At 49.4% G+C, this 25,178-nt stretch overlaps 12 protein-coding genes across 12 annotated transcripts; 7 read left to right on the forward strand and 5 right to left on the reverse strand.

The window, feature by feature from the left end:
• Positions 1–37: 37 nt before the first annotated feature.
• Positions 38–1,410, reverse strand: M431DRAFT_370644 (hypothetical protein). Its single transcript, XM_024914637.1, has 4 exons — positions 884–1,410; positions 772–791; positions 402–707; positions 38–336 (listed from the first exon to the last, which is right to left on the reverse strand). The coding sequence occupies exons 1-4, from the start codon at positions 948–950 to the stop codon at positions 154–156; spliced, it is 576 nt and encodes a 191-aa protein (XP_024775907.1). The 5' UTR covers positions 951–1,410; the 3' UTR covers positions 38–153.
• Positions 1,411–2,404: 994 nt separating this feature from the next.
• Positions 2,405–7,325, forward strand: M431DRAFT_492690 (hypothetical protein; the record flags this gene model as incomplete). The annotated part of the gene is made up of 5 exons (XM_024917031.1): positions 2,405–5,337; position 5,979; positions 6,124–6,457; positions 6,575–6,930; positions 7,008–7,325. 5 exons carry the CDS (start codon positions 2,405–2,407, stop codon positions 7,323–7,325), a joined length of 3,942 nt encoding a protein of 1,313 aa, XP_024775908.1.
• A 406-nt stretch (positions 7,326–7,731) lies between these two features.
• M431DRAFT_505973 (hypothetical protein) lies at positions 7,732–8,811 on the forward strand. Its single transcript, XM_024918729.1, has 4 exons — positions 7,732–7,998; positions 8,061–8,115; positions 8,191–8,273; positions 8,369–8,811. The coding sequence occupies exons 1-4, from the start codon at positions 7,988–7,990 to the stop codon at positions 8,460–8,462; spliced, it is 243 nt and encodes an 80-aa protein (XP_024775909.1). The 5' UTR covers positions 7,732–7,987; the 3' UTR covers positions 8,463–8,811.
• Positions 8,812–8,838: 27 nt separating this feature from the next.
• On the reverse strand, positions 8,839–10,758 carry M431DRAFT_505974 (hypothetical protein). The gene has a single exon (XM_024918730.1). It carries the CDS (start codon positions 10,330–10,332, stop codon positions 9,199–9,201), a length of 1,134 nt encoding a protein of 377 aa, XP_024775910.1. The 5' UTR covers positions 10,333–10,758; the 3' UTR covers positions 8,839–9,198.
• Positions 10,759–11,188: 430 nt separating this feature from the next.
• On the forward strand, positions 11,189–12,438 carry M431DRAFT_479954 (hypothetical protein; the record flags this gene model as incomplete). Its single annotated transcript, XM_024915819.1, has 3 exons — positions 11,189–11,765; positions 11,829–12,031; positions 12,088–12,438. 3 exons carry the CDS (start codon positions 11,189–11,191, stop codon positions 12,436–12,438), a joined length of 1,131 nt encoding a protein of 376 aa, XP_024775911.1.
• A 1,232-nt stretch (positions 12,439–13,670) lies between these two features.
• M431DRAFT_81370 (glycoside hydrolase family 15 protein) lies at positions 13,671–16,134 on the forward strand (the record flags this gene model as incomplete). The annotated part of the gene is made up of 8 exons (XM_024923030.1): positions 13,671–13,804; positions 13,865–14,184; positions 14,270–14,713; positions 14,768–15,199; positions 15,259–15,282; positions 15,336–15,518; positions 15,577–15,789; positions 15,857–16,134. The coding sequence occupies 8 exons, from the start codon at positions 13,671–13,673 to the stop codon at positions 16,132–16,134; spliced, it is 2,028 nt and encodes a 675-aa protein (XP_024775912.1).
• Positions 16,135–16,958: 824 nt separating this feature from the next.
• Positions 16,959–17,801, reverse strand: M431DRAFT_79990 (hypothetical protein; the record flags this gene model as incomplete). The annotated part of the gene is made up of 1 exon (XM_024922888.1): positions 16,959–17,801. One exon carries the CDS (start codon positions 17,799–17,801, stop codon positions 16,959–16,961), a length of 843 nt encoding a protein of 280 aa, XP_024775913.1.
• Positions 17,802–18,400: 599 nt separating this feature from the next.
• Positions 18,401–20,189, forward strand: M431DRAFT_505979 (hypothetical protein). The gene is made up of 4 exons (XM_024918731.1): positions 18,401–18,635; positions 18,719–18,760; positions 18,916–19,031; positions 19,107–20,189. Exons 1-4 carry the CDS (start codon positions 18,633–18,635, stop codon positions 19,861–19,863), a joined length of 918 nt encoding a protein of 305 aa, XP_024775914.1. The 5' UTR covers positions 18,401–18,632; the 3' UTR covers positions 19,864–20,189.
• A 439-nt stretch (positions 20,190–20,628) lies between these two features.
• On the forward strand, positions 20,629–21,769 carry M431DRAFT_14969 (hypothetical protein; the record flags this gene model as incomplete). The annotated part of the gene is made up of 4 exons (XM_024912805.1): positions 20,629–20,982; positions 21,076–21,407; positions 21,483–21,637; positions 21,711–21,769. The coding sequence occupies 4 exons, from the start codon at positions 20,629–20,631 to the stop codon at positions 21,737–21,739; spliced, it is 870 nt and encodes a 289-aa protein (XP_024775915.1). The 3' UTR covers positions 21,740–21,769.
• M431DRAFT_370853 (hypothetical protein) lies at positions 21,579–22,688 on the forward strand. Its single transcript, XM_024914638.1, has 2 exons — positions 21,579–21,637; positions 21,711–22,688. The coding sequence occupies exon 2, from the start codon at positions 21,950–21,952 to the stop codon at positions 22,649–22,651; it is 702 nt and encodes a 233-aa protein (XP_024775916.1). The 5' UTR covers positions 21,579–21,637; positions 21,711–21,949; the 3' UTR covers positions 22,652–22,688.
• A 37-nt stretch (positions 22,689–22,725) lies between these two features.
• M431DRAFT_479959 (hypothetical protein) lies at positions 22,726–23,541 on the reverse strand (the record flags this gene model as incomplete). Its single annotated transcript, XM_024915820.1, has 1 exon — positions 22,726–23,541. The coding sequence occupies one exon, from the start codon at positions 23,539–23,541 to the stop codon at positions 22,726–22,728; it is 816 nt and encodes a 271-aa protein (XP_024775917.1).
• A 680-nt stretch (positions 23,542–24,221) lies between these two features.
• Positions 24,222–24,851, reverse strand: M431DRAFT_505981 (hypothetical protein). The gene has a single exon (XM_024918732.1). It carries the CDS (start codon positions 24,705–24,707, stop codon positions 24,342–24,344), a length of 366 nt encoding a protein of 121 aa, XP_024775918.1. The 5' UTR covers positions 24,708–24,851; the 3' UTR covers positions 24,222–24,341.
• Positions 24,852–25,178: the final 327 nt, after the last annotated feature.

A 25,178-nucleotide genomic window follows, 5' to 3' on the forward strand; every position in this document is an offset into this window, starting at 1 on the left:
CCGGTAGGCGTGTTTTACTGGAAGCGGTTCAAATCTGTTTTGATTGGCACTTGGGATACACGGAGTCTGGGCATGTAACAACACTAGGCATTGTTGGACTAAGAAACAACGGGAATCAGGCGTTTTGTTTCGATTAATTGCTCATAAGGAATATCATTTCTTCTTCTTGTCATCAACAAACTCGATGTTGTCCTCTGGTACATCCTTGTACTTTTCCAGAATGAATTCTTCCAGCTCGTCGCTTACGTCTCCCTGGACGACGATTTCTTCGCCGCCGCTGGGGAGCTTTGTCACGGAGGATCCTGTTGCAAACTTCTTTCCGAAATCCTTGGCAACCTATAGCGAAACACCGGTTAGAGACCTTCCAGCGTCAGAATCCAAAGCTGTACCAAACAACGCACCTTTTTCAGATCCAGACCGAACGCCTCCAGACCAATGACAGCCGTGACAAACTTTTTCTTGTTTCTCTCGATCCGCTTAATGGTGACGACGCTCGTGGCCAGCTTGGTGGCCTGCTTCTGCTCCGCGGCCTCGGCCTTGGCAGCCTTCTTCTGCGCGTCCTTGGCGGCTCTCTTCTGGGCATCGATCGAGAGAGACGAGGCGGCGGCTTCCAAAGCCTCGGGGGACCATATCCTCTCATACATGGCCGGCTGGTTCTTCTCTAGCCATTCCTGGCACTTCTTGACGGTGCCTCCATACTCGCAGTACTACTTGGTCACAGTTGAGCTCGAGACATCAAAAACAGCGGGGACGTGGTCGATTTTTTCATACCTCTGGAGGTAGAGTACACACTGCAGCAAGAAAGCACCGGTTAGAACCAACAAACCAAGATGATTGAGCAGCCAGGAGAAAATAATCAGGGGCACAGGGGGATGCAACGTACCTCCGCAGTAAATCACATTTCTGCTCTGAAGCTCCACGGGCGCCTCGGGTTGTTCTGTGTCTGCCATTGTTGGTTGCAGACGCTGGCTGTTCTATAGTAGAGCTACAGGAGCAAGACGCGTGCACTCTCTCCTTGTATCTCTCGTCAAGTCACAACCAGGCCCGTGGCGGGGTAAATTCAGCGAGGCATGGCGGGGCTCGTTTTTGCTGGCGACGTCAATTGCCTGAGGTACCTGGCAGATGTACCTCGTACCTGCTAGCGGGTTCCTCCCGTGCTGGTGCAGCGGCTGGACGCCTGAGGCCAGAAAGTGCTGAGAGCTCTAACACGAGTACAGTAAACATTCAGGTGAATACTCGCTCCATTCATTGAAGAAGTTGTCGCAGTCGAGCCGCCGTCCCCTTACATGAGCATAATGAAGAAATTCGTCATTTCGTTTATCCTGTTGACAACCTTATCTTGCAGCGCTAGCAGTCTCTTCATCAAGTGATGAAAAATTCCTGGTGCATACCCGCGTCAGTAGCGCTGCGCGGTCGACAGTCGGCACACTGAAGCTGGTGAGCAAGCATCTGCAGCAAGAAGCTTGTACTGTTTCCAAGCTTCATCATCAGTCGCGGCCACTTCATTCTGCATCAATAGTTGCCGTCACTTGATTGCGAACCAGGTTTCCAGGCGTCAACAACAAGCGATCTCGTCTATTGGAATTGGCGCTGCAATAAACCCTCCCAGCTGCAGCTGCACCCTGGTGACGACCAGCATGTTAGCCGCCCAGCTTTGGCGGAGGCCATCGCCATTGGCCATTTCTCTCGCTGGACTCCCCACGACGGCGAGAGTGTGTGTGCAGCCGCCAGCCAGTCATCGCTGTGCCAAGACGGCGGCCAGGAAATTGGCTAAATATAGAAGCAAACCTCAATAGCTGATTGGACGAGTTTCTCTCAATAGTGACTTGACCGCGATCTCGCCTGCGATGGACATCGTTCAGATCAGGTCATGAAGCCCGTCCTGATGCCCTTCAAGCCGCCCTCTCTCGAGGCATCGCCAGGGTTAGATGCGCCGGCGCGGCGGCACTACCTTGCAACTTGGCTCTGTCGTCTTTGCTGTCCGCCACATCACCCTGTGCCCAATATGCACCGCCTCGTCATACGAGCGAGAGCTGGGCCGTCCATAGGCGCCGAGTAACCTTTAGCCGCCCATCCCCAATCGAGCGCCATCTAGCTTTCTAATAAGACCCAACCTGCCCGAACCAACAGTGTCGGCATTTCTATCTCTTTGCCTCTATTTCTCCTAATTCTCTTCTTTGCGGCGTGTGTCTGTGTGCAGTAATAGACGCTTTGTTGATCGAAGCAGCCCATCGTTCGAGCTTTTGCATATCGTCGCCGGCCGTCGAGCGTTTTTGAGTTTAATACTTTAATTATTTTTTTTATTTCCTCTCGATTACGATACATATTAATTGTTTATTTCCTTATTTTTCTTTTATATCACATCTCTTTTGGCCACTATCCGGAATAGTGTCTACGTTTCACAATGGCTGAGCCAACACACTTTATACCCAACAACCGTCAACCCCGAGAGTCTTCGCTGGATCGAAGATCAAGGAGGTGTCTTAATCCCATAATAGAAGAGGAAACCGAGAGTGTTCATGGTCAAGCCAGTGCAAAGGGAAAGAGGGCCGATACGTCGCATCTCAACATCACAGCATGGCTATCGCCAATGAGTGACCATTTTCCGACTCCAAGGGGAGTACACTATCTCGCTGCCCCGATCCTTCCATCATCGCCATCGACAGTATCTGCCGATGAGAGTTCACCAACATCATTCTCCAACTCGAACTCGTGGAACCGAACCAGTTCAGTTACCGATGGTACCGAATTCGATGAGTTGTACGATCTCTATGATGTATCCGACGATGAAGCGAATCGGGGGCTGCGCCGTTCATCATCCGTCCGAAGATCTCGAGGCACGTCCATGGTTTTTGAACCGGTCATCAGACAACCCACTCCTCTCGTGATCCCACCTACTAGAGATGAGAGTGACGAAGCCTGGACTGCCGTCGATGAGCTCAAGAAAATTACCTCTCCGCTTCCATTGACCCCATCTGCAAATCTTCCCATGTCCCCTGCGCAGAAGGACTTCTTCGGCAAGCAGCAAGCTTTGGATATCCCTACAATCTCAGCGCCACCGTCTCTTGATGGAAGCCTGTCATCCGAGCAACTCGCTACCATGAGTTCCCCTCCAACTCCAGTGATCGGCAACGATGAGACCAACACCGAAGCCCCCTGGACAGGCGTCCATTTGCAGCCTGGTGCTCTGGCAACCTTACACGCCTTGTCTGGTAGGGATGAGGATGAAGATTTTGAGGAGCAAGGTGATGAGGCTGCCGAATTCAATCAGGCGCAACCCCAGCAGGCCCCTGAAATGCAACAGAGTTCTCTGCGACTCGTTACCAATTTTCTATCTCAGGCAACTCGGGAGAACACCAATGTTGCCCGTCAGTCTTTGGCAGGGCTTACAAGGCTCAGCATTCCATCTCCCGGCGGCTTCTTTTCTGGATTGTCACCTCGAAGCAGGAATACTTGGCACCCTAGAACCCTCTCGCCGCTCGATTTGATCCCTCCGACATCTACGACAGCAGAGCAGTTTTATCGTTGCCCTTGGAACGCCAGCATCGATGCATCCATTCCCCCAGTTCCTCAGCGGGACGAAGCTGAGGACTTCTACCGAAGCGTGAGCTTGATGTCGTCTGCCCCTGTTGAGCATATCGTAGAGGTTCAAGCCGATGAGATCAACGAGGATGATTTACCTACTGCTAGGCCCATCCTAAATCTCCAGACGAATACCCAAGTAAGCGAGGCCGCCAAGTCTCCTTCTTCTCCCGATGCGGACGATATCCCAACCGAACTCGTGGAAGACTACGACCCTAGCTATGCTCGAAAGCAACAACTGGAAGCCCTTTCCAATCTTGACCGCACTGGGCTGTGGCTTATGGCACAGCGAGCGTATCTCAAAGGCGTAGATGATGTTGAGACTAATGGCGCTTTGGAAACAATTGAGGAAGATTTGGATGAGGAAGATGAAGAGGACGTCAAGTTGGAGACCAAAACCGAGCCTGAATCCGAGCAGAAGCATGGCCAGAAGGATGTTGTGGCAAAGAAGACTGTGCGGTTTTCCAACATCATTACCACAACCGTGGTGCCAAAGAGCCTCCCATCGAAGCTTCTTCGTAAGGAATCCGCCTACTACCGAGCCTTCCAAGACTACGTCGTCCGAACTCAGCAAAGCGATGTTTTTGTTTTCCAACAGGCCCGCTTCGAGGCTCTTCAGGCGCAGAGGGTTGCGCTTCGCTCTGCTCACCACAGCCAACTGCTGGGAAAATACCAACTTAGTGTTGTTCCCCAGTCCGCAAAGAAGCGCCTGAGTGCTAACGTTGTGCGCGGCGACGACATTCTAACCGATGACCCGGAAACGCTGCGAAAGGAGAAGGAGGCCGAGGCCATGAAGCAAATGACCATGGCTTCGTGGCATGTGGCTGCAGTGAAATTCCTCAACGGTGGGAAACTCATTTCTGCACCAGTCACCAAGCGTCTGGCCCGGCTCTCGCGAATGGCACCCGGCAAAGATGGTGTTGCTCGCGATAGAGCCAGGATTTTGGACCTTGGCGGCCAGTCAAGCTGCGATTGGGCATGGCACTGCGCCCTCCTTTATCCTAACACCAAGGTTTACACCGTCACCACCAAGGCGGTTCGCCAGCTCTCCAACTCAAACATCCGAGGCCCACCCAACCACCGCCAAGTTGCCGTGGAGCGACTGACCAAGCTTCCCTTTGCGGACAACCAGTTTGATCTGATTTCCGCTCGTGAGCTCCACAGCCTCCTTAAGTTTATTGGAGAGAACGGTGAGGATGAGTGGGAGAACTGCCTTCGCGAATGCATGCGGGTCTTGAAGCCTGGCGGCTACCTTGAGTTTTCCCTCCTCGACTCAGATATCATGAACGCTGGTCCATTGGGCCTTGCTAAGAGCGTGGAGTTTGGTTTCACCCTGAAGACTCTCGGTTATGACCCTAGCCCAACAAAGCTGTGGCTGGGCCGGCTTGCTCGTGCTGGTTTCCACGATGTCCGTCGCGCCTGGGTATGTCTTCCTGTTGGTGCCAAGCCAGTGGTCAAGCCTCCCACTCCTCCCAAGGACAGCCCATCCGGAGCAGATGTCAAGGTCTGCCAGATGGACGCAATGGTTATGGGAAGCACAGATGATATTGCTAGCGTCTGCAGCATCGCTGGCGGCTGGAGCTGGGAGCGCTGGCTCCTCCGATGCGAGATGGAGAAAGTTGCCGGAGAGTTGAGACTTGTGGACACCGTGACTGCTAGCCCAGCCATCAAGGAAGCGGGCAAGTGTCTGGAGGGTGTCCACGCTGTGATGGAGGAGGGACGCAACAGCAGAGCAGGCTTCCGGATGCTCAACGGGTATGCCAGGAAGCCTCTAGCGACCAAGGCATGATTGCCCGCTATGTTATGAAGCTATTTTGAACACTTGATGAGCCAGGACGCTCTTTTTGCTTGTTTCTTTTGTCTCCCCTTTTTGCCATGTATTGCTTTGGGAGTCTATATCAAGACTGAATGTCAAGCTACCGGCGTTGTTTGGTCCCTGGATGGACGAGATACTCTTGGGATAGCGAGTAATACTTGGTGTTCTCGCAAGAGCTTGTTGTATTTGGAGTTATCCTAAGGGGGCAAGGGGAGGAAATATGATGATTGCACGGAATCCAAATGATAGTATACACCTACAAATTATAACTACCCAAGCTTAAATAGGAAAATGAATGGAATACGATTATATACCTGATTTTAAGTTGGATATCTAACCCCCGAGTGACTACGATTTAAGTGCCATAATGAGAAACAGGGGAAACATCTTTTATCTACCCGAGTATTCAATCATCTGCTACCAGCGTTGCCACCATCCAAGATTTGGTTATTCAAAAGTTATTCACTTTCTGCTTCTATAGATCTAGTACCTACCGAATGAATTAACCTCATTTATGAAGCTTTGGGTTGTTCGTAGCTATCTTCTCTGTAAAGAAATTCCGGTTGCTTCTAAGTTCTAGGGTAAGCACGGGACCCAGCGCGGGGAAGAGTGGGCGCATTCCATTCGCCGAAATTTTGGGGCTGGTGCCGCCCGAGCTAGTTCATGTAGAAGAACCATCCGACTAGGTATCCAATCGCAAACATCATCAAAGCGAACAAGCTCAGTTGATGCCTCGAGACAGCGGCAGAAACCGACAACCACGACCCCCAAACTCGAACTCGAGCGCAAACCAGAGCACAGGAAGAGGGCAAATGTCGAACCCAAACAACTGGCAGGAGGAGGCGATGCGGCGTCTGCGCCAGATGCAGACGCGGGGCGGGTATCCCGGACGAGGAGGACCGCAGATGCCCAGAGGAGCAAACGGCGCCTTGATTGGAGGAATCTTGCTGGCGGGCGGCGCTTGGGTGCTGTCGAACTCGCTGTTCAACGTGGACGGTGGTCACCGAGCGATCAAGTACCAGCGATTAAGAGGCGTGAGCAAGGAGATTTACAGCGAAGGTAAGGATGGATCGAGATGAGGGAGCTGTTGGAAACCTTTTGGGGTTATGCTGGACATTCAGTCAATATAACATTCAATGGAAGAAAGATAAACTGACCATGGGAATACTGCTCTAGGAACACACATCAACATTCCTTGGTTCGAGACACCCGTCATCTACGATGTACGAGCGAAGCCGCGCAACGTTGCTTCACTGACTGGCACCAAAGACTTGCAGATGGTTAACATCACCTGCCGTGTTCTGTCAAGACCGAATGTCGAAGCTTTGCCTCAGATCTACCGAACACTCGGAACCGACTACGATGAGCGAGTGCTGCCATCAATTGTGAACGAGGTCCTGAAGAGCGTGGTCGCTCAGTTCAATGCCAGTCAGCTCATTACACAGCGAGAGATGGTTGCCCGATTAGTACGGGAGAACCTGTCTCGCCGAGCTGCGCGATTCAATATCCTACTCGACGATGTCTCTTTGACGGTAAGTTCCTCCCCCAAACAGCAGCGCCCAGTGCAAATGTCTATGTAACATCTTCTAATGTCTCGTCTCCAATATAGCATCTTGCCTTTTCCCCAGAGTTCACAGCCGCTGTCGAAGCCAAGCAAGTTGCGCAACAAGAGGCACAGCGAGCAGCCTTTGTTGTCGACAAGGCCCGGCAGGAGAAGCAGGCCATGGTTGTCAAGGCTCAGGGTGAGGCTCGATCCGCCGAGCTGATTGGCGAGGCCATCAAGAAGAGCAAGGCCTACGTTGAGCTGAAGAAGATTGAGAATGCCAGACTCATTGCCCAGCAGCTGCAAGAATCTGGAGCCAAGAACAGGCTGATGCTAGATTCTGAGGGCCTGGGTCTGAACGTATTTGAGGAGGAGAAGAAATGAGAGGAAACCTGGTGAAGGTGGAAGATAATCTCCGCTGCATGCTTGTCTGTACAATGAAAACTGTATTATAAGAATCTATATGGAGGCTGTAATGGGCTCAGGGTACTGGCCACTGAAATATACAGACACGAATCCTCCCTCAGATTATATCAAAGCATATACTGTCATCGGCATCAGGTGAACTCTCTTCTATGATTCATGCTGCAAGTATCATGCCGGCGATTCAGGCAGGTCTGCGAATGCATCTGCACTAATAGTACCTAACCTTTGAGATTATCAGACAGATTATTTTCGACTCTATATTTCTCTACATCTCTTCTAACCTTGGAAGTTCTTATCTTTCTGTTGTCTCATTTTTTTCCCGAAAAAGTATTCGCTTTTCCCTCGTTTGCATGCCTAACAGCAGCTTTTGGGTGGCGCAAGGCGCCCATCTGCAACCCCACCAGGCCAGCTCCAACATCCCACCTCCAGCTTCCGTGCCGTCACTTTCAGCCTTGTGATCCCAGACCTGTCAACTCCACAAACAGTCATCCCGACAGAGCCTTGTCTGTGTAAGCAGAGCATCAACGCATCCAGACTTGCGCGGGATAAACGCGTCCACGGTTCTCTTTCTTTGGACAGTCTGATAGCCAACCAGTGCATCGCCCGATACCACCGCCAACATGTTGATCAAGTGAGAGAGCTCCCTCGACCCAAGAGTGATGCAACTAGGCTGACAGAGCATACAACCTGCAGGGTGCGAACGTTGACCGGCAAGGAGATCGAACTCGACATCGAGTCGGACTACAAGGTATACATACATGCGCTCACCATTTACCTCTTATTCCTGCCGTGAGAACCGGCGACTGAATCATATTGCCTACAGGTCTCCCAGATCAAGGAGAAGGTGGAGGAGAAGGAGGGCATCCCGCCCGTGCAGCAGCGCCTCATCCACGGCGGCAAGCAAATGTATGGCGTTCAACCCCCTTCCATCGACCGATTTCTCCCAAAATCCGAAGCCAGCGGAAAGAGTGACACTATAGCTTACTAATTCTCGAATGTAGGACCGATGACAAGACCGCGGCCGAGTACAACCTTGTCGCCGGCGACACTCTGCATCTCGTCCTCGCCCTTAGGGGGGGACGGCACTTTCAATGAAACGAGCGACGGAAGCGAAGCGAATATGTCGACATGTCTCTAAGGGAGCCGAGAGGAGAGCGGTAGATGGGGGGTGAGAGAGAAGGCAAACATGCGGAAGGGCCATCATTCTTGTGGTTGATATACGGTATCTTGCTGCCGGTTACGTTGCGTACATTTGGTCATTTGATAGATTGAGCTCCATAAATTTATGACAAGCTCTCCCTGGAAAGCTCTATTATCGCGGAACTTTCGTGTTGAGAATGACGTGGATAGTAATTTGCGACAAATGGATTGTGAAGTCATATTTCGACTTGAACTGACGAGAACGCAAGCAAACTGACGACAGGCATGACGCAGCTACGAATCACAGCAAAAAGGAATATTTATATCTGTTCAAAAGACCTTGAATTGATTTAATCACATATGTTATAGTAAGCACTGCCTGAATCCTTCCCTACTTGAACCCTTTTCCACTTGTCTCTAATAATTCGCATAGAGTTTTGTGTCATGTTTGGCGATATTCGACCATCTTGCCTGTGTCACTGCCTAAAAAACAAAAGAGAAATTGAAAAACAAAGATCATTATTCCTTTATTCAAACCAAAATATCTAAGCCTCGAGGGCCGTGCCGAAACTCCCTTCACCATGCGGTTGGTATGGGTACATCTCGCCCCAGGTATCAAAAGAAGAAAGACAATGCGAGAACGCAGCAAATCCCCACGACAAAGGAAAAGAACACACCCCAGCCTTTCACTCTATCTCCGCTTGGGTCGCATGAAAATGTCCACCGCCTTGCGTTTGCGAGGAGCTGAGACGGAGGCTGCCGCGGCCTCGTGTCGAGCGTCCACATCTGCCAGAAGTTCCTCAACTGACTGAGGCGAGCTTCCCTCGTCCATGGGAGGGGTGGTGCGCGTCGTGGGTAGGTGACTTGACGAAGCTTTCGAAAGACCCTTTGACGGCTTCGACTCTGGTGCTCTGGTGATAACTGCAGGCTTGACAGAAGGCTTGAAACCTCCAAACTTTCGCTGGAGGGAGCTGGTAGGTGCCTTTGGTGCGGCCTTGGCAGCGGATTTGGGAGTAGGTTGCTTTGATTTGGCCGAATTATCGTAGTCATCATTGCCACCGTCGTCGTCTTCAGAATCAGAGACAAAGGTGGCTCGTCGTTCAAATTCTTCCAGGGCAGCTTCCAGATGCGAGACCTTTTCCTTGGGGGCTGGTCGATATGCTGGCTGTGCAGCCCTTTTGTGGTCATTGATCATGGCCGCTGGGGCTTTCATGACGATGGGGCGCCTCGACGGAGCTTTGATGGGCCGTGAAAGGGAGCCGTGGATATTGGCAATCTCTTTGACTTCACGGCGGACCTTTCGCATCACGCTCGCTCCATTTGCAGTCTTTGTGCGGCTGCCACCACCAAACATCAGGGCGTTGGAACTACCCTCACGGGGGCCAGTGTAGCGTCTGATGGCGAACTTTGCGGAACTGGGAAGGGCTTTGCCGCTGACAATCTTGCTGGTGTTTTTCTCCTTATCTTGGCGGAGGCCGGCGAGGGCGGACTTGAGCTTGTTCTCGCTCTCTTGGAGAGCCGTGTCGTGTTCATTCTTGTACTTCTCCCAGACCTTGTACCATTTCTTGGGGTCCCTTGGCTGGTATGCTTTGGTTTTGGATTCTAAAGGGAAGTCGCGCTCAATGAACTTCAGCCATATCTCTGCAGTCTGGCCTTCGATTTGAGGTGAATTGAGTTCAATCTGTCGGAGTTGAGCGGGATTGTCCACCTTGATAAGAATTTCGCGGACAGTCTCATAACTGAGAAAGCCAATGTTGTCGATATCCCGGATATTCTTAAGGCAGGCCATGATCGCGAGTTCTCTGAGTGATTTGAGGAAAGACATGATGGGCAGGATGAGAGTCGGGGGAGCCGACGACTTATATAGGAAGTAAATACGGATGGGTAAACAAAAGTGAATGGCGTCTGATAGGCTTTTCAAAACAAAATCAACAAAGAGTCAGTTTTTGATCAAGCCCCTAGCAACGGACAAAGTAGCAGTGAACAGGTAGTGAGTCTAAAGTGAGGCGGCGTCGATAAGGTGGTAGAAAGTGAGTAGAAAGTGAGGACCAGCGAGTGCCCTGGCGATTCGTGGCTTGAATCTCCCACCCCCCAAGCCTATCGGGGCAGTTAATCGGACGCCATGCAAACCATCACGATAGTATGAGAGGAAAACGAGGTTATATATGAGTCAGAGACTGGATAATGGGGATATAATAATGCGCGGTAACGATAATTGCTTGCAGTTGCTACGGGGCGCATCTGACGTCTAGGTATGGAAAGGGTCAAACCGTCAGCCTCGTGCACGGACCAGCTCTGCATCCGCTAGTACTAAAGCTGTTGCTGCAGGTTGGCAGTGCAAGTACGGAGTACGAAGTACCGACACAGTATCGCAAATCGAGCTCAAGCATTTCGTCACTGTACACAGTGCGCAGCAACCTTGAGGGGCTCGACAGGCACTCAGCAGTCTGATAGTGCAGAGGAGCCACTGGAGCAGCGCTGCAAGTTGGGAACCTCAGGCTAGCGCTGGTGCATGTTCTTTGTCACCACCAAGCTCCGGCTCACAGTGACGCCTGGTGCTCTGTTTTGCAACTTCACAACTCAACACACAGCAGCTCGCCGACTTGCCGCAGCTCCTCCTTGTGCCGCTCCAATCGAATCGCCCGACACAATATCTCGCACCTCCAGAGAGAAGACTCGAGATGGCCGACTCAGGGTTCGTCAAGTCCGAGTTCGTCAAGCCCGAGCCGGCGGCATCGCCAATGGCAATTGACGAGGACGACCTCTTCGAAGATGCCGGCGACCTGGATTTCTATGACAAGACAACTCCTGGAAACACATTCGAGACACTGTATCTTGCGCGCGTCCCCAAGTACATGTGGGATGCTTGGATCAAGCTAACGGAGAAGCTTGGCGACGATGACGAGATCCAGATCGGCACGCTACGAACCTGGAACGAGCCACAGATGGACTCAATGACAGATGGAAGCCCTCGCGAACTCACCAAACTACGCATGCTTCTCACAGCAAACACTCCCGAGCATCAGCTTCTGCCTCGCGAGTACGACCTGGAAATCCTCGACCAGGATGTGAATAATTCCTTCATCTTCAGCGAAGAAGATTTACCGGGCTTCAAATCCAAGAACAAGGCGCGCGCTGATGCTGCAAGTGCCGGTATACCACTGGCCCTTTTACGATCAAGAGGAAACGGCAATTCCGAGAGACCAACCTACGATCGAAGGAGCAGATACCAACCCTATTACCGCAAAGCTATTCCGAGTATGTTGGCAATCATTTACAAGACAGGTATTCGCGCGGGATGCTAATGAATATTCTCCACAGAGAAGACGAAAATCTTTGGCAAGATTAGATATGATCTACGCGTCGAACCACGGAATCTTCGAGAGGAAGAAGAGCTCTTGGCGAAGCGTATTTTCGAAGCAGAAAACTCCAAGTCGAAGCTTCAAATCATTAGCAGAAACAAGGCCTCTTCCATTATCAACCCCGGATCTGCAGGCTCTGTCAGCTGGGGAGGCAACTTCATTGTGCGTGTGCCTGTTCCCCACTATAGTTTGATGTTGCTGCTAACAAGCCCGATTAGAAAAACGCTCCCTCCACCGTCAAGCCCAAGAAGGGCGAAATTCTCAAGGCAACTCGTATTCCGAAAAACCAGCTTCTCGATCTTATTTTCGATTGTTTCCGTCAATATCAGTATTGGTCAATGAAGGCACTGCGACAGAGAACTCAGCAGCCGGATTCGTACCTACGCCAGGTCTTGGAAGAAGTTGCCGTGCTCAACAAGAGTGGCCCGTTTGCCAACCACTACTGCTTAAGTGAAGCATATCGAGATAAGGGTGGTAACGATGCCAAGGAGGCTGCTGCGGAGGCCTTGGATGACGATGGGGACGACGATGAGGGAGAAGAAATGGAGGATGTTCTGGTTATGCAGTGAACGCTTCTTCGATATGCCCTTGCCTATGCTTTGACGAGGCAATACATGTATAAGACACCGAGGGGTGTTTATATTTCAAAGGAGGAGGTGACGAAAACAGTTAATTGTGAAAACAGGTTCAATGGATGTCGATTGGCGTTGGGGCGTTTGGATATTGGGTTCATGCCGCTTAGAGCATTTGATACCCTTCATGATAGATGATCCTAGTTAAGGGGATAGATCGAATCAAAGGATTATGACTGACTTTCACTTAACACCTATGTATTTACTGCTCTGCTCACATGGAGCTTGGTATCAAGAATTAAAGACGAGAGCTACTTAGTAACTGACCTAGCCTTGTAATTTTAACTATTACATAATAGCCATATATAGAGCAGCATGATATTGATTTGCCCGGTTTACTACAAGCAACAAGCTCTTGATTGGCCAGCAATTGCTTGTGCTGTCTCGGAAGTAGCGGCGTTTTTTCACCCAAGGTACGTCATGTCAGAATCGATTAACCCGGGGTAAGCCATCAATCTTTAATTACGGGCTGCATGCCATCGCCATTATGGGTTACATCCAGATAGTCAATTCAGGGACGGTAATGTCGGATCACTTTGATAGAAGTTGCCCACCGACTTGCTTGCTTTTTTTGTGTCTTCCATATAAGTACATATCTTATCTCTAGCTCGGGGATACAGATATTATGACAGCATCACATCTAATACGTCATCGATGAGCATCAATCGAGACTTCTGCATCAGCCAAAATACGGGAGTCAGCTTGTCCCTTCCTTCCCTAGCTGCCATCTTGCGAGTTGCCGTTCCCAAGCCAAGATAGTCGCAACCTTGAAGCCATTGGTTGCGAACCCCTCACTGCCTAATACACAACCCCAACGTACTCCGTACATAATGATAGACTGGTAGTCGTTAGTGTTGCCAGTGATGACCTCATACGAGTGTTAACATGCCAGCAGTTCCCACTACTTTGGTGGACATGCTCGTAATGTATTTCCACCTCGTGTGGCAGGCATTGGAGACCGGTGCCATAATAGAAGCTATAATAGAACGGGAAACCGCGGTTCCGGGGTCCATTTGCTCTCTCATCGAAGCGCGGCCTTTTGTGAGAGAGAACCTAGTAAACAGAGCAGCGACTCAACCCGGATCATATCGTGAACGTACGGCAATACAGCTACCGCCTTTGTTGCTGAATAATTGGAACATACCAGATTGATACTACCGGCCTGCACAATGGCGATGCACTCCGCAACCAATCGCCGTGCCCAGTCGGGCGGATATCTTCCCATTGAAGACTATGGCATGGTGGGCAATATGCACACTTGTGCTCTTGTTGGCCTTGATGGGAGTATCGACTTCATGTGCTGGTGAGTCATTAAAGGCCGACTCACAATGCCACAGGCCATCTGATGTTGAATTCAATCCAGGCCTGATTTTGATTCGCCATCTGTCTTCTGCCGCCTTCTTGACAAGAACAAGGGAGGCTACTTTAGTGTCTCTCCGCCTCATGATCTCGGTTGTACTACTAAACAGCAGTATCTGCCCTCCTCGTGCATTTTACAGACCAGGTACATTCACGAGGAAGGCGTCGTCGATGTCGTGGACTTTTTTCCTAGGCCCAAGAGCGCCAAAGTCATGACCAAAGGCTACAAGCAGAATGCCTATCGTGAGGCCACGACTGTGCAAGAAGAGTTGAAGAAATGGACCGTCCGGCGTGTGGAGTGCATTCGTGGATCTTTGCCCGTAGGTATGAAACACTGTCATTTCTCATGGGCAAGATTTGAGAATCATTTTGAACATGTGCAATAGGACTACTCTAACAACTGCCACAGATGTTGAAATATTCCCTGCTTTTGGCTATGGCTTACACCCCCATGAAACAACACTTTTACGGCCCACACACTCATCGAATGATCGGGAAAGCAAGATCGGGACCTTTCACAGCCAGGATGTTAAACTTCAGCTTGATGTAGCGGTTGACAACCAAATGGGGCATCATTATCCCGACATCACTTTTCAAAAAGTCAAGAAAGAGGCGATGCTTGGAGAGGGCTTGGTATCTCGTTTTACTCTCACTGCTGGCCAATCCATCTCATTCATTTTGAGGAACGACATCCCCGATCATATCGCCGAAGTTATCACGGATGAAATCGTGGACCACCAACAGCACGATACTCAGATGTTCTGGTACAACTTCATCACCCAATCCAAATACAAGGGGCGATGGAGAGAGGTGGTGGCTCGGAGCCTTATGATTTTGAAGTTACTAACATATGGTAAACCGCCATAAAGAACCACAAATCTTTAGAAGCCTTGTTAACACGCAATAGAACCGACCGGCGCCATTATTGCCGCCCCTACCTTCTCCTTGCCCGAAGACATAGGTGGCGTGAGAAATTGGGATTATCGTTTCTCATGGGTTCGAGACTCGAGCTTTACTATATACATTCTTCTCCGCCTTGGTTTCAAAGCTGAGGCCGACGCCTACATGGAGTTTATCATGGAGCGCTTCACTCAATCCATAGGACCAGATGGTGGATTGCCCATCATGTTTACCATTCGTGGGGAGACTGACATCCCCGAGATCACTTTGGATCACTTTGAAGGCTATCGAGGTAGTGCTCCCGTCCGCATTGGTAACGGTGCTGCTTTCCACCTTCAATTTGATGTATATGGTGAATTGATGGATTCCATCTACTTGTACAACAAATATGGAAAGCCAGTGTCTTGGGAAATTTGGTGTGCTGTTCGGCGAATGCTAGGTCTGTATCGTCCGTCAATTTGTCGCTTATTATGATTCGCTGACTTTGTCATCTGGCAGACTATGTCTTGACCATTATTGGCAGTAAGTACACTGCTAAGCTACGTATCTTAGGCAATTTAATTGACCAAGTGTAGAAACCGACATGTCCATCTGGGAAGTGCGAGGTGATAAGCAACGGTTCACCATTTCACAAGTCTTCCTCTGGGTGGCATTTGATCGCGGTCTTCGACTCGCAGAAAAGAGATGTCTCCCATGTCCCAACAGAGCAAAATGGCTGGAAGCTCGCGATAGCATTTATGAAGAGATTATGGAAAAAGGTACGTAACCACCTCTGTCTTATTAAAAGTCAATACTCCATTCTCACCACACCCCAAGGATACAACAAAGAGATGAAGTCGTTCATCCAAAGCTATGAAGCCAATACTGTGCTGGATTCATCCATTTTGCTTGCGCCTCTTGTGTTCTTCATTTCCCCAAGCGACCCTCGTTTTACGAGCACGCTCGATCGAATTATGCTGCCACCAGAAGAGGGAGGACTAACGAGTACTGGGCTGGTATACCGATATGACACTGATGCGTCAGATGACGGTAAGTTATGGGCCAATATCGAAATAGAAAGTTCGATGAAGCTAACCATCAAATTCTTTTGGCAAAGGTGTTGGAGGAAGGGACGGAGCCTTCTCGATCTGTACGTTTTGGCTAGTTGAAGCCATGACCCGCGCGAGTATCCACGAACCCAAGTATCTTCCACGAGCTTTGAATCTTTTCCAGAATATGCTCCAGTTTTCAAACCACCTGTCCATGTTCTCGGAAGAGATTGCTCGAAGTGGTGAACAGCTAGGCAACACACCACAGGCTTTTAGTCACTTGTCGCTGATCAGTGCGGCGTTCAATCTTGACCGCGTGTTTGAAGGATGGCAAGATTCTCGCTGATATATCTCTTCTGAATGGCGGCGAAGCTTTCAATTATGTCAATTTATTTATTCTGTATTCTTATTTCCCCTTTTGGGATGCCTGATTGAACGTTCAGATGCCAATGCCAATTCTAATATCTATATGTTTGCGCACGTATTGTTGATGTCCCTGACGTAAAGTTATGTGCTTTTCAATATGAAAAATCGGAAAAGAAAAAAAAGAGGGAATCCATATACAAATCTCTCCATCTCGCTTTCTCATCTCAGTATAATCTCGTTCCTTCGTCTAACTCTGTACACATGGCTCCTCTAAGATGGCGGATAGCCTTCGCCGCTGATAGATAAGAACGTCATGTTTGACCGCACCATGGTTCCTCCCATTCAACCCTGGATAGCGGCTGCAAAGCATTTCGCCACTTTCATTGGAACTGGTCCTAATCCATGCGATTTTATGGCGTGGTGCGGCACAGCATTCGCATTTTCGAGGCGGAATTCTTGAGTGAAGTTGATGATAGTGACCGCCCATCTCGTCATAATCATTGGTGCCGCATGATTTGAGACGCCGACTCCGAGCTTCGGTTGTGTGACTCGGCGATGTCAGAATGTAGATGGTAGACATTGTGCCTCGGAATTGTACGTGGAGTAAGATTCCGAAGAGATAAAGGTCTTGATGAAGGTTGGCAATCTCAAAGTAGAGAGTAGCAGCAAGATGAAGGGAGAGGTATGGCTTGACAGGCGGAATGTTCTTTGGCTTTGAGAAGATGAAAGTGGTCTCAATAGGTAGTTATAGAATCCGGGTTAGCTATTTGCCTGGCTCCGATGGCGAGACCGTTGCTTCATAAATCATGAAGCTTTGAAAATACGATCCAGGGTCTGGCTCTCCAAAATCTCACGAAAGTCTCGTGCCCAAAAGATGTTTGCTCCGTCCCCGGGGCGGCCGACGTGCGGGACGTGGACGCCCACTCGCTCAAGTGTTTGCATGAGCGACGAGTTGGCGTCGGCGGATATGACAATGCCGTGATGGGCAAGGAGACATTCCATGTCGGTAGTTGAATCGCCAAAGTAGACGGTCGGATTAGAGGAGTGTTCTTGTTTGGAGATGAGTTGATTCAGTGAGTTGGCCTTGTCCCGCGAAGTGGTTAACCTCACGCCGTCGTTGAACTCGTCAGGGCCTTGGATCGTACCCTCGGCGGAGATGCGGTTGGTTATGATTGGGATATTGTGCGGATGAAGCACGCCCTCTATGAATGCCCTGGACCAATTCACGGAGATGACAGCAACATGCCACCCATTCTCCCGCGCCATGTCAAGCATTTCGATGAAGCCCTCTCTAACGACGATAGTGCCGCTGCAAACTTGGTCCCTGCCCATCTGAAACAGATCCTGGCTCGTCAGACCTTTGAACAAACCGGACTCGTCGACTCTATCCAGCGACGCATTCTCCGTGTCGGTGAGACTGGAGAGGTAGGCGAGTTCCTGGCTGGGCGAGCAGCGCTCGTGCGTAGGCGGCGTGAAAGCGTTTGCAAAGGCCTTGTGGTCATCGCCGTACGCTTGGACGATATCATCCCATGCTGTTTGCAGATGTTTGTCGTTGCGCTGAGATTGGAAGGAGATTGCGGACTGGGCAAGCTGAAAGATTGTGTCTTTGGCGGTGATTGTGCCGTCGAAGTCGAAGATGAGATTCATGGCGTTTTGACTTGGTGGGGATGATTGTGAAGCTGAGGGGAGGGCAATTGTTGTTGCTGATGTTCTTCTTTGATGGCTAGATGGATTGAAATTTATGCCAAGTTTGTATTGGTAATAAAGTTTGTGATTGTATGGAGGAGGATGACGCAAATGAGGGTGATGGATCGGCAGTTGCGTCAAGATCCGTTGGAAGCCGGAGTGTAGAGGGGTCACATGTTGTCTCATGTTGTTTCTTGATTAGCCCATCTTCCGCTCCTCTTTGTGTTGCTGAACAATTCTTTTCGACTCAAATTATCTTATAATCGGAGATCATTCATTTCTTCTTTTGCTTGCTGCTAATCCTTATTGTATTTAAATCCACTGGTTTCAACAAGGGTCCACGATGGCACACATGCATGACTAGTCTGTCTATATTTCTCATCTTGTGTAATAGCATCGTTGCATTACATTGTTTGGATTGACTGAATTGTCGTATCTCATCCAATCAGATATCATGAATGAAACAAAACAATTATATATATCCTAGTACCGTGATGTTTGCTTCCATACTATTTATTTGCATGTCCTAGCAGCTCTCACTCCCTGTCGCGATTAACCCCTGCACATTTGTCCCGTCTACCAAATCACGTGCACATACCAAAGCTCCCCACTAGCCCGGTCGGTACCTTGTCCATCTCCAATCGCAGTGGCGCTTCTACGTATCGAATCGTAGCTTGCTGGCAGGAAAGCAGCACAGGCCAGATTCGCCAGATCGCATTTGTCTCGATTCTTCCACCCGCAAACCCCAATTCTCCCTCTATATTCCAGTCTATTCGCAGTTATACCTTCAAGATGGTAAGAAGCGCAGCTCTTTGCAGCTCCTTCCCCCCTCCCGTTGCGCAATTCCCGAGGTGGCTAACCAAGGCATCTTCATCCAGGCGGCGCAGGTCATCTCCAACTCTGGCCACGATGATATGATTGTATGTTCGACCTCTACCGTCCTTCACCTCGATCCCGCTTGATATCGCTATATAATACGCTTCGAATTCTTGCTGTGCCCTCTCTCTCTATGGCTATTCACAGTTATGCGATAAGCAACAAAGAGTGCGCTTTGGCTAACTAATACCGAATCTAGCACGATGCTGTTCTCGATTACTATGGACGAAAGCTGGCGACCTGCTCAAGCGACCGAACGATTAAGATCTTCGAGATTGAGGGCGAGACACAACGCCTAGTTGAGACCTTGAAAGGGTGAGACGACATCTGGGACATGCCGATGCCCTTACCTTTCCGACAACACAGTCACTAATATGACGTCCCTTTTAGTCACGAAGGTGCTGTATGGTGCGTCGCCTGGGCACACCCCAAGTATGGTAATATCCTGGCATCGGCCGGTTACGATGGCAAGGTCTTTATCTGGAAGGAACAGGGTGCCCAGAACAGCCAGTGGCAGCGAATCTACGACTTCCCTCTGCACAAGGCCTCGGTCAACATTGTCTCCTGGTCTCCCCACGAGGCAGGCTGCCTCCTCGCCTGCGCATCGTCTGATGGCAACGTCAGCGTCCTCGAGTTCAAAGACAATAGCGTCGACCATGTCACATTCCAGGCTCACGGCCTCGGCGTCAACTCCGTCTCCTGGGCCCCGGCCACCTCACCTGGCAGCATCGTTAGCAGCGCCCCAGGCCCTGGTGCAACCGGTAACCGACGGTTCGTTACCGGTGGTTCTGACAACTTGATCAAAATCTGGACTTTCGACCCTGCCACGCAATCATACAAGCAAGAGGGTGAAGCGTTGACGGGTCACAGCGACTGGGTTCGCGACGTCGCGTGGTCTCCTACCGTCCTGCAAAAGTCATATATTGCGTCAGCTTCCCAGGATAAGACTGTCCGCATCTGGACATCGGACCAGTCTAGTGGTGGCCAGTGGGCAAGCAAGGTGCTCAACTTTGATGCCCCTGTTTGGCGTGTTAGCTGGTCCTTGAGCGGCAATGTCCTTGCTGTTAGCTGCGCGGACAACAAGGTGTCCCTGTGGCAAGAGAATCTACGTGGTGAATGGGAGTGCGTCAAGTCGATTGAGGAGTAAGACAATGACGAGGAGACGAGAAAGAAATGCGAAAATATTTGATATCATGACTTGGCGTTTGTTGGTGAGCTAGGTGTCCAAGGCAAGAAGAGGAAAAAGAGAGGAAACAATAATGGATAGGATAAGTCGATTTACCATGCGTACCCTATCCAGTGAGAGAGCGCAGCACTGCGGGCGGATACGATGTCAATGCCTAACGGCAAACTGGTCACGTTAGATGGAGCCATTATGGCTGCATACAATAATTCTTTGGAGAGCTTTTACATAGAGATTAAGCAACAACTTTTCACTTTGAGCCAAGAGACATAATGAGTTTACCATGGCCATGATGCTGGATCGCCTTGCCTTTGACCTTGCTGATTACTGACTTGTCAATGAGTAGCTATTATTATTTCCTTTGTCTAACATCGGCATTGACCTTGTCCAGATATATATAGAAAAACAAAACGAGAACGTTCAAAAGATATTTATAGCGAATACGTTCAAAAAGAGAAACAACAAAAGATTGAGAAAGAATGATGAAAGGGAACAAAATGTCGTCCAACGTCGGAAATGAACGCGACAGGATAGGTGTTGATGTCTCGAAATGTTCAAAGCATCGAGTTAATATAAATGCTATCAAGTTGTCAAATCCGAGTTAACATTTTGATCGCCAGTCTTCTCAATTCCCAAGTCCTACTGATATCGTCCAGGTTCCGTCTTTATAATCGTGTCAATCTCGTCCATCTTACTCACAAGGCACTTACTCTCTCCTCAGCAGCGAAGATGGCAAAGTCCGCACCATATATCTCCATCCCAGGAGTGGCCAACTTTCGTGACATTGGCGGCACTCCCATCGCCTCTCATCCGGGAAAGGAGGTTCGGCGCAATATTGTCTTTCGTTCAGCCCGGCCTGACATTTCGACATCTCGCGGGAAGAAAAAGCTACAGATGCTCGCCATCACTCACACGTATGATCTCCGCTCAACACAGGAGCTTTCTTCTTCGAAGTCCTATGACAGAAGCAAGTTGATTTGGGCGGGCACAACAACTCGAGTGTCCGTACCGGTGTTCCGGCCCGAGGAGTATGCCCCTGACGCTGTCGTTGCGAGGTTCGCAAAGCACGGGGCAAGTTGTGAGGTAAGACAGTTGTTTCTACTTGGAAGATGAGAAACATGACGACGTCTATGTTGAATAGATGCTTAATGACATTTTACTGACCATTTTTGAAAGGGATTCGCCGAAGCCTTCTCAGAGATTCTCTTCTCAGCAAGCCATGTCCAGAACAAAGCGCGCCCCTTTGCAACCATTCTTGAGCATTTGTCCTCTGATACTAACCCTCCAACTCCTATGCTAATTCATTGCAGCCTAGGCAAAGACAGAACGGGCGTCATCAGCGCCTTGATTCTATCTCTCTGCGGCGTGAGCGACGAGGACGTGGCCAAGGACTACTCCTTCTCGGAAAAAGAGTTGGCTCCGCTTCTTCCATCGCATGCTGAAAAACTTTCAGGCAACCGGGCTTTCAAAGGATCTCGTAATGATGCAGAGATTTTGGTCCGAACGCGGTGAGTAGCTGCTCTTCTATGTTATAGATATGAAGGCGTACGTGGGCTCTTGACTTACTGACAGCTATGTTATAGAAAGGAGAATATGCTTTGCTTTTTGATGAAGCTTCGAAAGAGGTATGGCTCGATTGAGAAGTGTATCATTGGACATAATCTACTCCAGGCCGATGGCATCGCTCGACTGAGACGCAACATGATTGTTGACGCCTCCAAGAACCACTCGATCGTTGGTAAGTTTTGACGTTCTAATATCTATCTTTCAAATTGAGGCGAGATTAAGCTAATGCTATTCATTTGGGCAAGATAAATGGGATGAGGAGGATTTTGCGTGATTGTTCTGCTTGTTAACTGGAGTTCTGAATACTGGTACGGGGATCTGGGGGAGTTTTTGTCTTATTGATAACATGTAAACTAACTTGCAAGATGTTAAATAGAGATGTTTGTTTTTACCGGATAATACATTGCCATTTAAAAGATCATTTCCTATCATGACATGTAAATTTTCGATTGTTATTTGGCAACTCAAGGGCTAGTTTGTTTGCATGCGTCCTAGTTTGTTGATGAGACGCGCTGCTGCCTGCTCACGACAACCAACGACACAAACCTTTCACTTCTTCTCATTGCTTTTCTCTCTTCTCGTTGCTCCTTCGATTCCAATCTTCACCCTAAGAGAAAATTTCAAGGGCGAATCTACTCGCCGTTCTCAGCTCTCATCGTATATCATGGCAACTCCAAGCAGCAAAGCTCCAAACCACAAAATCATCGGCACCAAAGACCCAGCCAAATCCTACACCGACCGCAAATCCACTCGCGTCGTGGCCCTCAAACCCTCAGGCGAAGTCGCAATAATCTACGTCAAAGAGGGAAACTATTACAAACTCCCCGGCGGCGGCATCGAGGGAGAAGAGAGTCCCACAGATGCCGCTCTGCGCGAGGTCAAGGAAGAAACCGGCGCGATAGTCGTTCTCCGCAGCACCGACTATTTTGCCACGACTGAAGAGTTTCGCTTCCAGCAGCATCAGATTTCTTACTGCTATTTGGCTGACGTTGTTGATGATGCGGGGGAGCCGTGTTTGACGGAAGAGGAGCTTGCTGATGGGTTTGTTCACCAGTGGATGACGGTTAACAAGGCTTTGGATGCCATGTCTGCGGCCGAGCCAACGACCGAATTTGGCTCTTTTGTTAAGGAGCGAGATATCTTTGTTTTGAAAGAGGCCCTGAGACTTATTGAATCGTCGAGTTGAACTAAGAGATTTCTCATATCGAGTTGCAATAGACAATAACATGCGTTACTTTAATGTTTTCTTCTCTTCGCCTGTTATTTGAACATGATGGCCATGAGCATAGCAAAAAAAGAATCGACCTTTATACCTTCAGACATATCAATTACAGTAGTCTTTCCTTCTCCTCGCTCTTCTGCCATCATATACTCTCTCGCTTTTGTTCCAGCAGTCCCGCAGGGATGAATCCCATAGACCGCCTCAGCCAGCATTCGTAGTTGCATAGGAAATAGATGATCCCCATAGTGCTCCATGATCTCTCTTTTCCTGGCAGTGTATCGCAGATTTTGCCATTGCGACGGGACCATTCCAAACTTCTCGCAGGCTGTGCTCTTCTCCTTGGTCCACCATGGAGGCAGCAGACCAGGAATAGTAGCAGCCCTTCTCAAGAACTTCCGAAAACCACGCCGTCCGTTCTTGCAACCTGCATAGATACTGTCCTCCATCGCTTCGCCCTTGAAAACATGAGTATCCTCGACACGAAGGCGATAAGAGTCGATGAGAAGCTTATATACGTCGGTTTCTGGGCGGTTGTGAAGCCATGTGCCTTCGTCAAGGCGGGTGAAGGGCATGGAGATGGGCAGTTCGAGCCCTTTTGTGGGTGATAGGCGAATGTTTCCCGATTTCGGTGCTTCATGTGATATGTTTGTTGATCGATCTTTGCTGTTGGGCCTTGTGGTGTAGTGCCTAGGCATCTGACCGATATTCAATCCGTACCTCACTTGATGCGGTCGGCTTGGATCTGACCAGGGCGACCTCTTTGCGAGCCGATATTCGCTTCGAGCGACGCCCTGCCAATACCGTCCCGCCCCTAATGCCACGGCAAAACGGCTCTTGGGGATAGTTATCCTCATTTTCTCTTGGATTTCTCTTGTACTTCGGAAATGCTGTCCACAAATGTCTGAAAGAACGCACGATATGGAAGCGCACATGCGGAGGAGGCGATAAAAGAGGCTATCCCTTCCCACCAACTGCCATAAAATGGAGAGAGTATAAAATAACGACAGGTCCCAGATGTGCTACAAAGCTGCTGGGCGGTATGAAAAAATAAATTCTCAGGAGAGAGCTCAGTTGATGTGAATGATGCAGCAAACGCGGAGAATTGGGCCAGATAATGGGCCGCCCGCCAAAAGGCTGCTGCACACAACCGTGTTTCCTCCAACAAATGAGTTGCATCTCAGACGTCAAATCAAATGTAGCCGCAATATTTATTGACCGAGCTCGCATGCACGCTGTAAGTATTCTCACTCATGGCGTCTATTGGTTATCAAGTTATGGACAGACCTATATCGATGTAGTAACGTTTATTCATTTTCTCACATCCAATCTATTGACATGCTGATGGTGGATGCGATATAAATCCCAGAATTATAATGTTCAGCACATTGATGGGTAATGTAGCTTGAACCTGTACATCAACACTTAAAGGAAGCGGTTCAGTAACACAAATCATAATCCATTATGCGAGTGTGTAAGCAGTTATCATCAAATTTATCTTTTCGAATACAGATGGTCATTAATACATAAATGGTGCCCTTTTCCTCCCAACATGCTTCCAAAATCACTTAACAGCAAACAATACCAATTCCACTTCCCGGATGCCTCAACAAGCCCTCAAGGTCCAACAAGCCCAATTCAAGCATAATGTCCTTAACTATCCAATAAACGGCACACTCCGTTGCTTCTCAGTCTTCCCCTCACTCTTCTTCACCGCAAACTCATGCCTCTCAGCATCCGTCATCGGCGCAAGACCAATAGCCTTCCGCCTCGCATCCTCCTCCGGACAATCCGGACAATCACAATCCGATTCAGTGCCCAAGTTCTCGCAGCACGTTCGAAACACGTCGAGCTTATCAAAGATGTCGCCGTCGCAGTTGTGGTCGCTGAAGAAGCCGCCCGTGTAGGTGCAGCAGGCGTGCGTGTACTCCGAGACGGCTCTTCCGTACGAGTTCCAGCACTTGCAGGCTTCTGCCGCGGAGAAGAGGGCGATGATGGCGAAGATTGCGGAGTAGAACTTCATCTTTACTATTGACTTTCAAAGAAGCTGAATAGAAGATGTTTGTTTGTTTTGTGTGGATGTTGGTATTAGGTGACCTGTCGTTATAGACGGGAGAGTGAAGTGTATGCTTTTTCAGAGTCGCTTTTCGACCTTTTTATAGTCCTTCTCTATACAACTCTTCTTCTAGACAGAGACTCGGAATCTTCAACCTTGCGTGTTAATGACTTCATTCATCTCCTAACTTGAGAGAACACGGTGAGGCGCTGAGACATCTACGTTCTTAACCCATACCGTTAGATCAAGAGCAGATTATCCCAAGAATGTGCACAAGGACCAAGTCTCATTCAACGGCATGTTTTTAAAATGCCTAACCGAAACGTCACTCACATGCCAGCTCAACGGCCTTTGTCCTTGTGATCCTCATAAGAACCTTGGCCTTCCGTCTACAGTCTCAAGCTTTGCCCAAGACTTGAGCTCCGAATTCCTTGCGCC

This window comes from Trichoderma harzianum, assembly GCF_003025095.1.
Source record: "Trichoderma harzianum CBS 226.95 unplaced genomic scaffold M431scaffold_4, whole genome shotgun sequence".
In the NCBI taxonomy this organism is placed as follows: Eukaryota; Fungi; Ascomycota; class Sordariomycetes; order Hypocreales; family Hypocreaceae; genus Trichoderma; species Trichoderma harzianum.

Coding starts and splice junctions, on each gene's coding strand:
- M431DRAFT_505974 (XM_024918730.1), bottom strand. CDS start 10,332: ATGTCTTTCCTCAAATCACTCAGAGAACTCGCGATCATGGCCTGCCTT.
- M431DRAFT_505979 (XM_024918731.1), top strand. Junction 18,761..18,915: donor CTGGCCACGATGATATGATT/GTATGTTCGACC, acceptor TACCGAATCTAG/CACGATGCTGTTCTCGATTA. Junction 19,032..19,106: donor CTAGTTGAGACCTTGAAAGG/GTGAGACGACAT, acceptor CGTCCCTTTTAG/TCACGAAGGTGCTGTATGGT.
- M431DRAFT_370853 (XM_024914638.1), top strand. CDS start 21,950: ATGCGTCCTAGTTTGTTGATGAGACGCGCTGCTGCCTGCTCACGACAA.
- M431DRAFT_370644 (XM_024914637.1), bottom strand. CDS start 950: ATGGCAGACACAGAACAACCCGAGGCGCCCGTGGAGCTTCAGAGCAGA. Junction 792..883: donor AAATGTGATTTACTGCGGAG/GTACGTTGCATC, acceptor TTCTTGCTGCAG/TGTGTACTCTACCTCCAGAG. Junction 708..771: donor TGTGTACTCTACCTCCAGAG/GTATGAAAAAAT, acceptor GTGACCAAGTAG/TACTGCGAGTATGGAGGCAC.
- M431DRAFT_505981 (XM_024918732.1), bottom strand. CDS start 24,707: ATGAAGTTCTACTCCGCAATCTTCGCCATCATCGCCCTCTTCTCCGCG.
- M431DRAFT_505973 (XM_024918729.1), top strand. Junction 8,116..8,190: donor ACATCGAGTCGGACTACAAG/GTATACATACAT, acceptor TATTGCCTACAG/GTCTCCCAGATCAAGGAGAA. Junction 8,274..8,368: donor ATCCACGGCGGCAAGCAAAT/GTATGGCGTTCA, acceptor TCTCGAATGTAG/GACCGATGACAAGACCGCGG.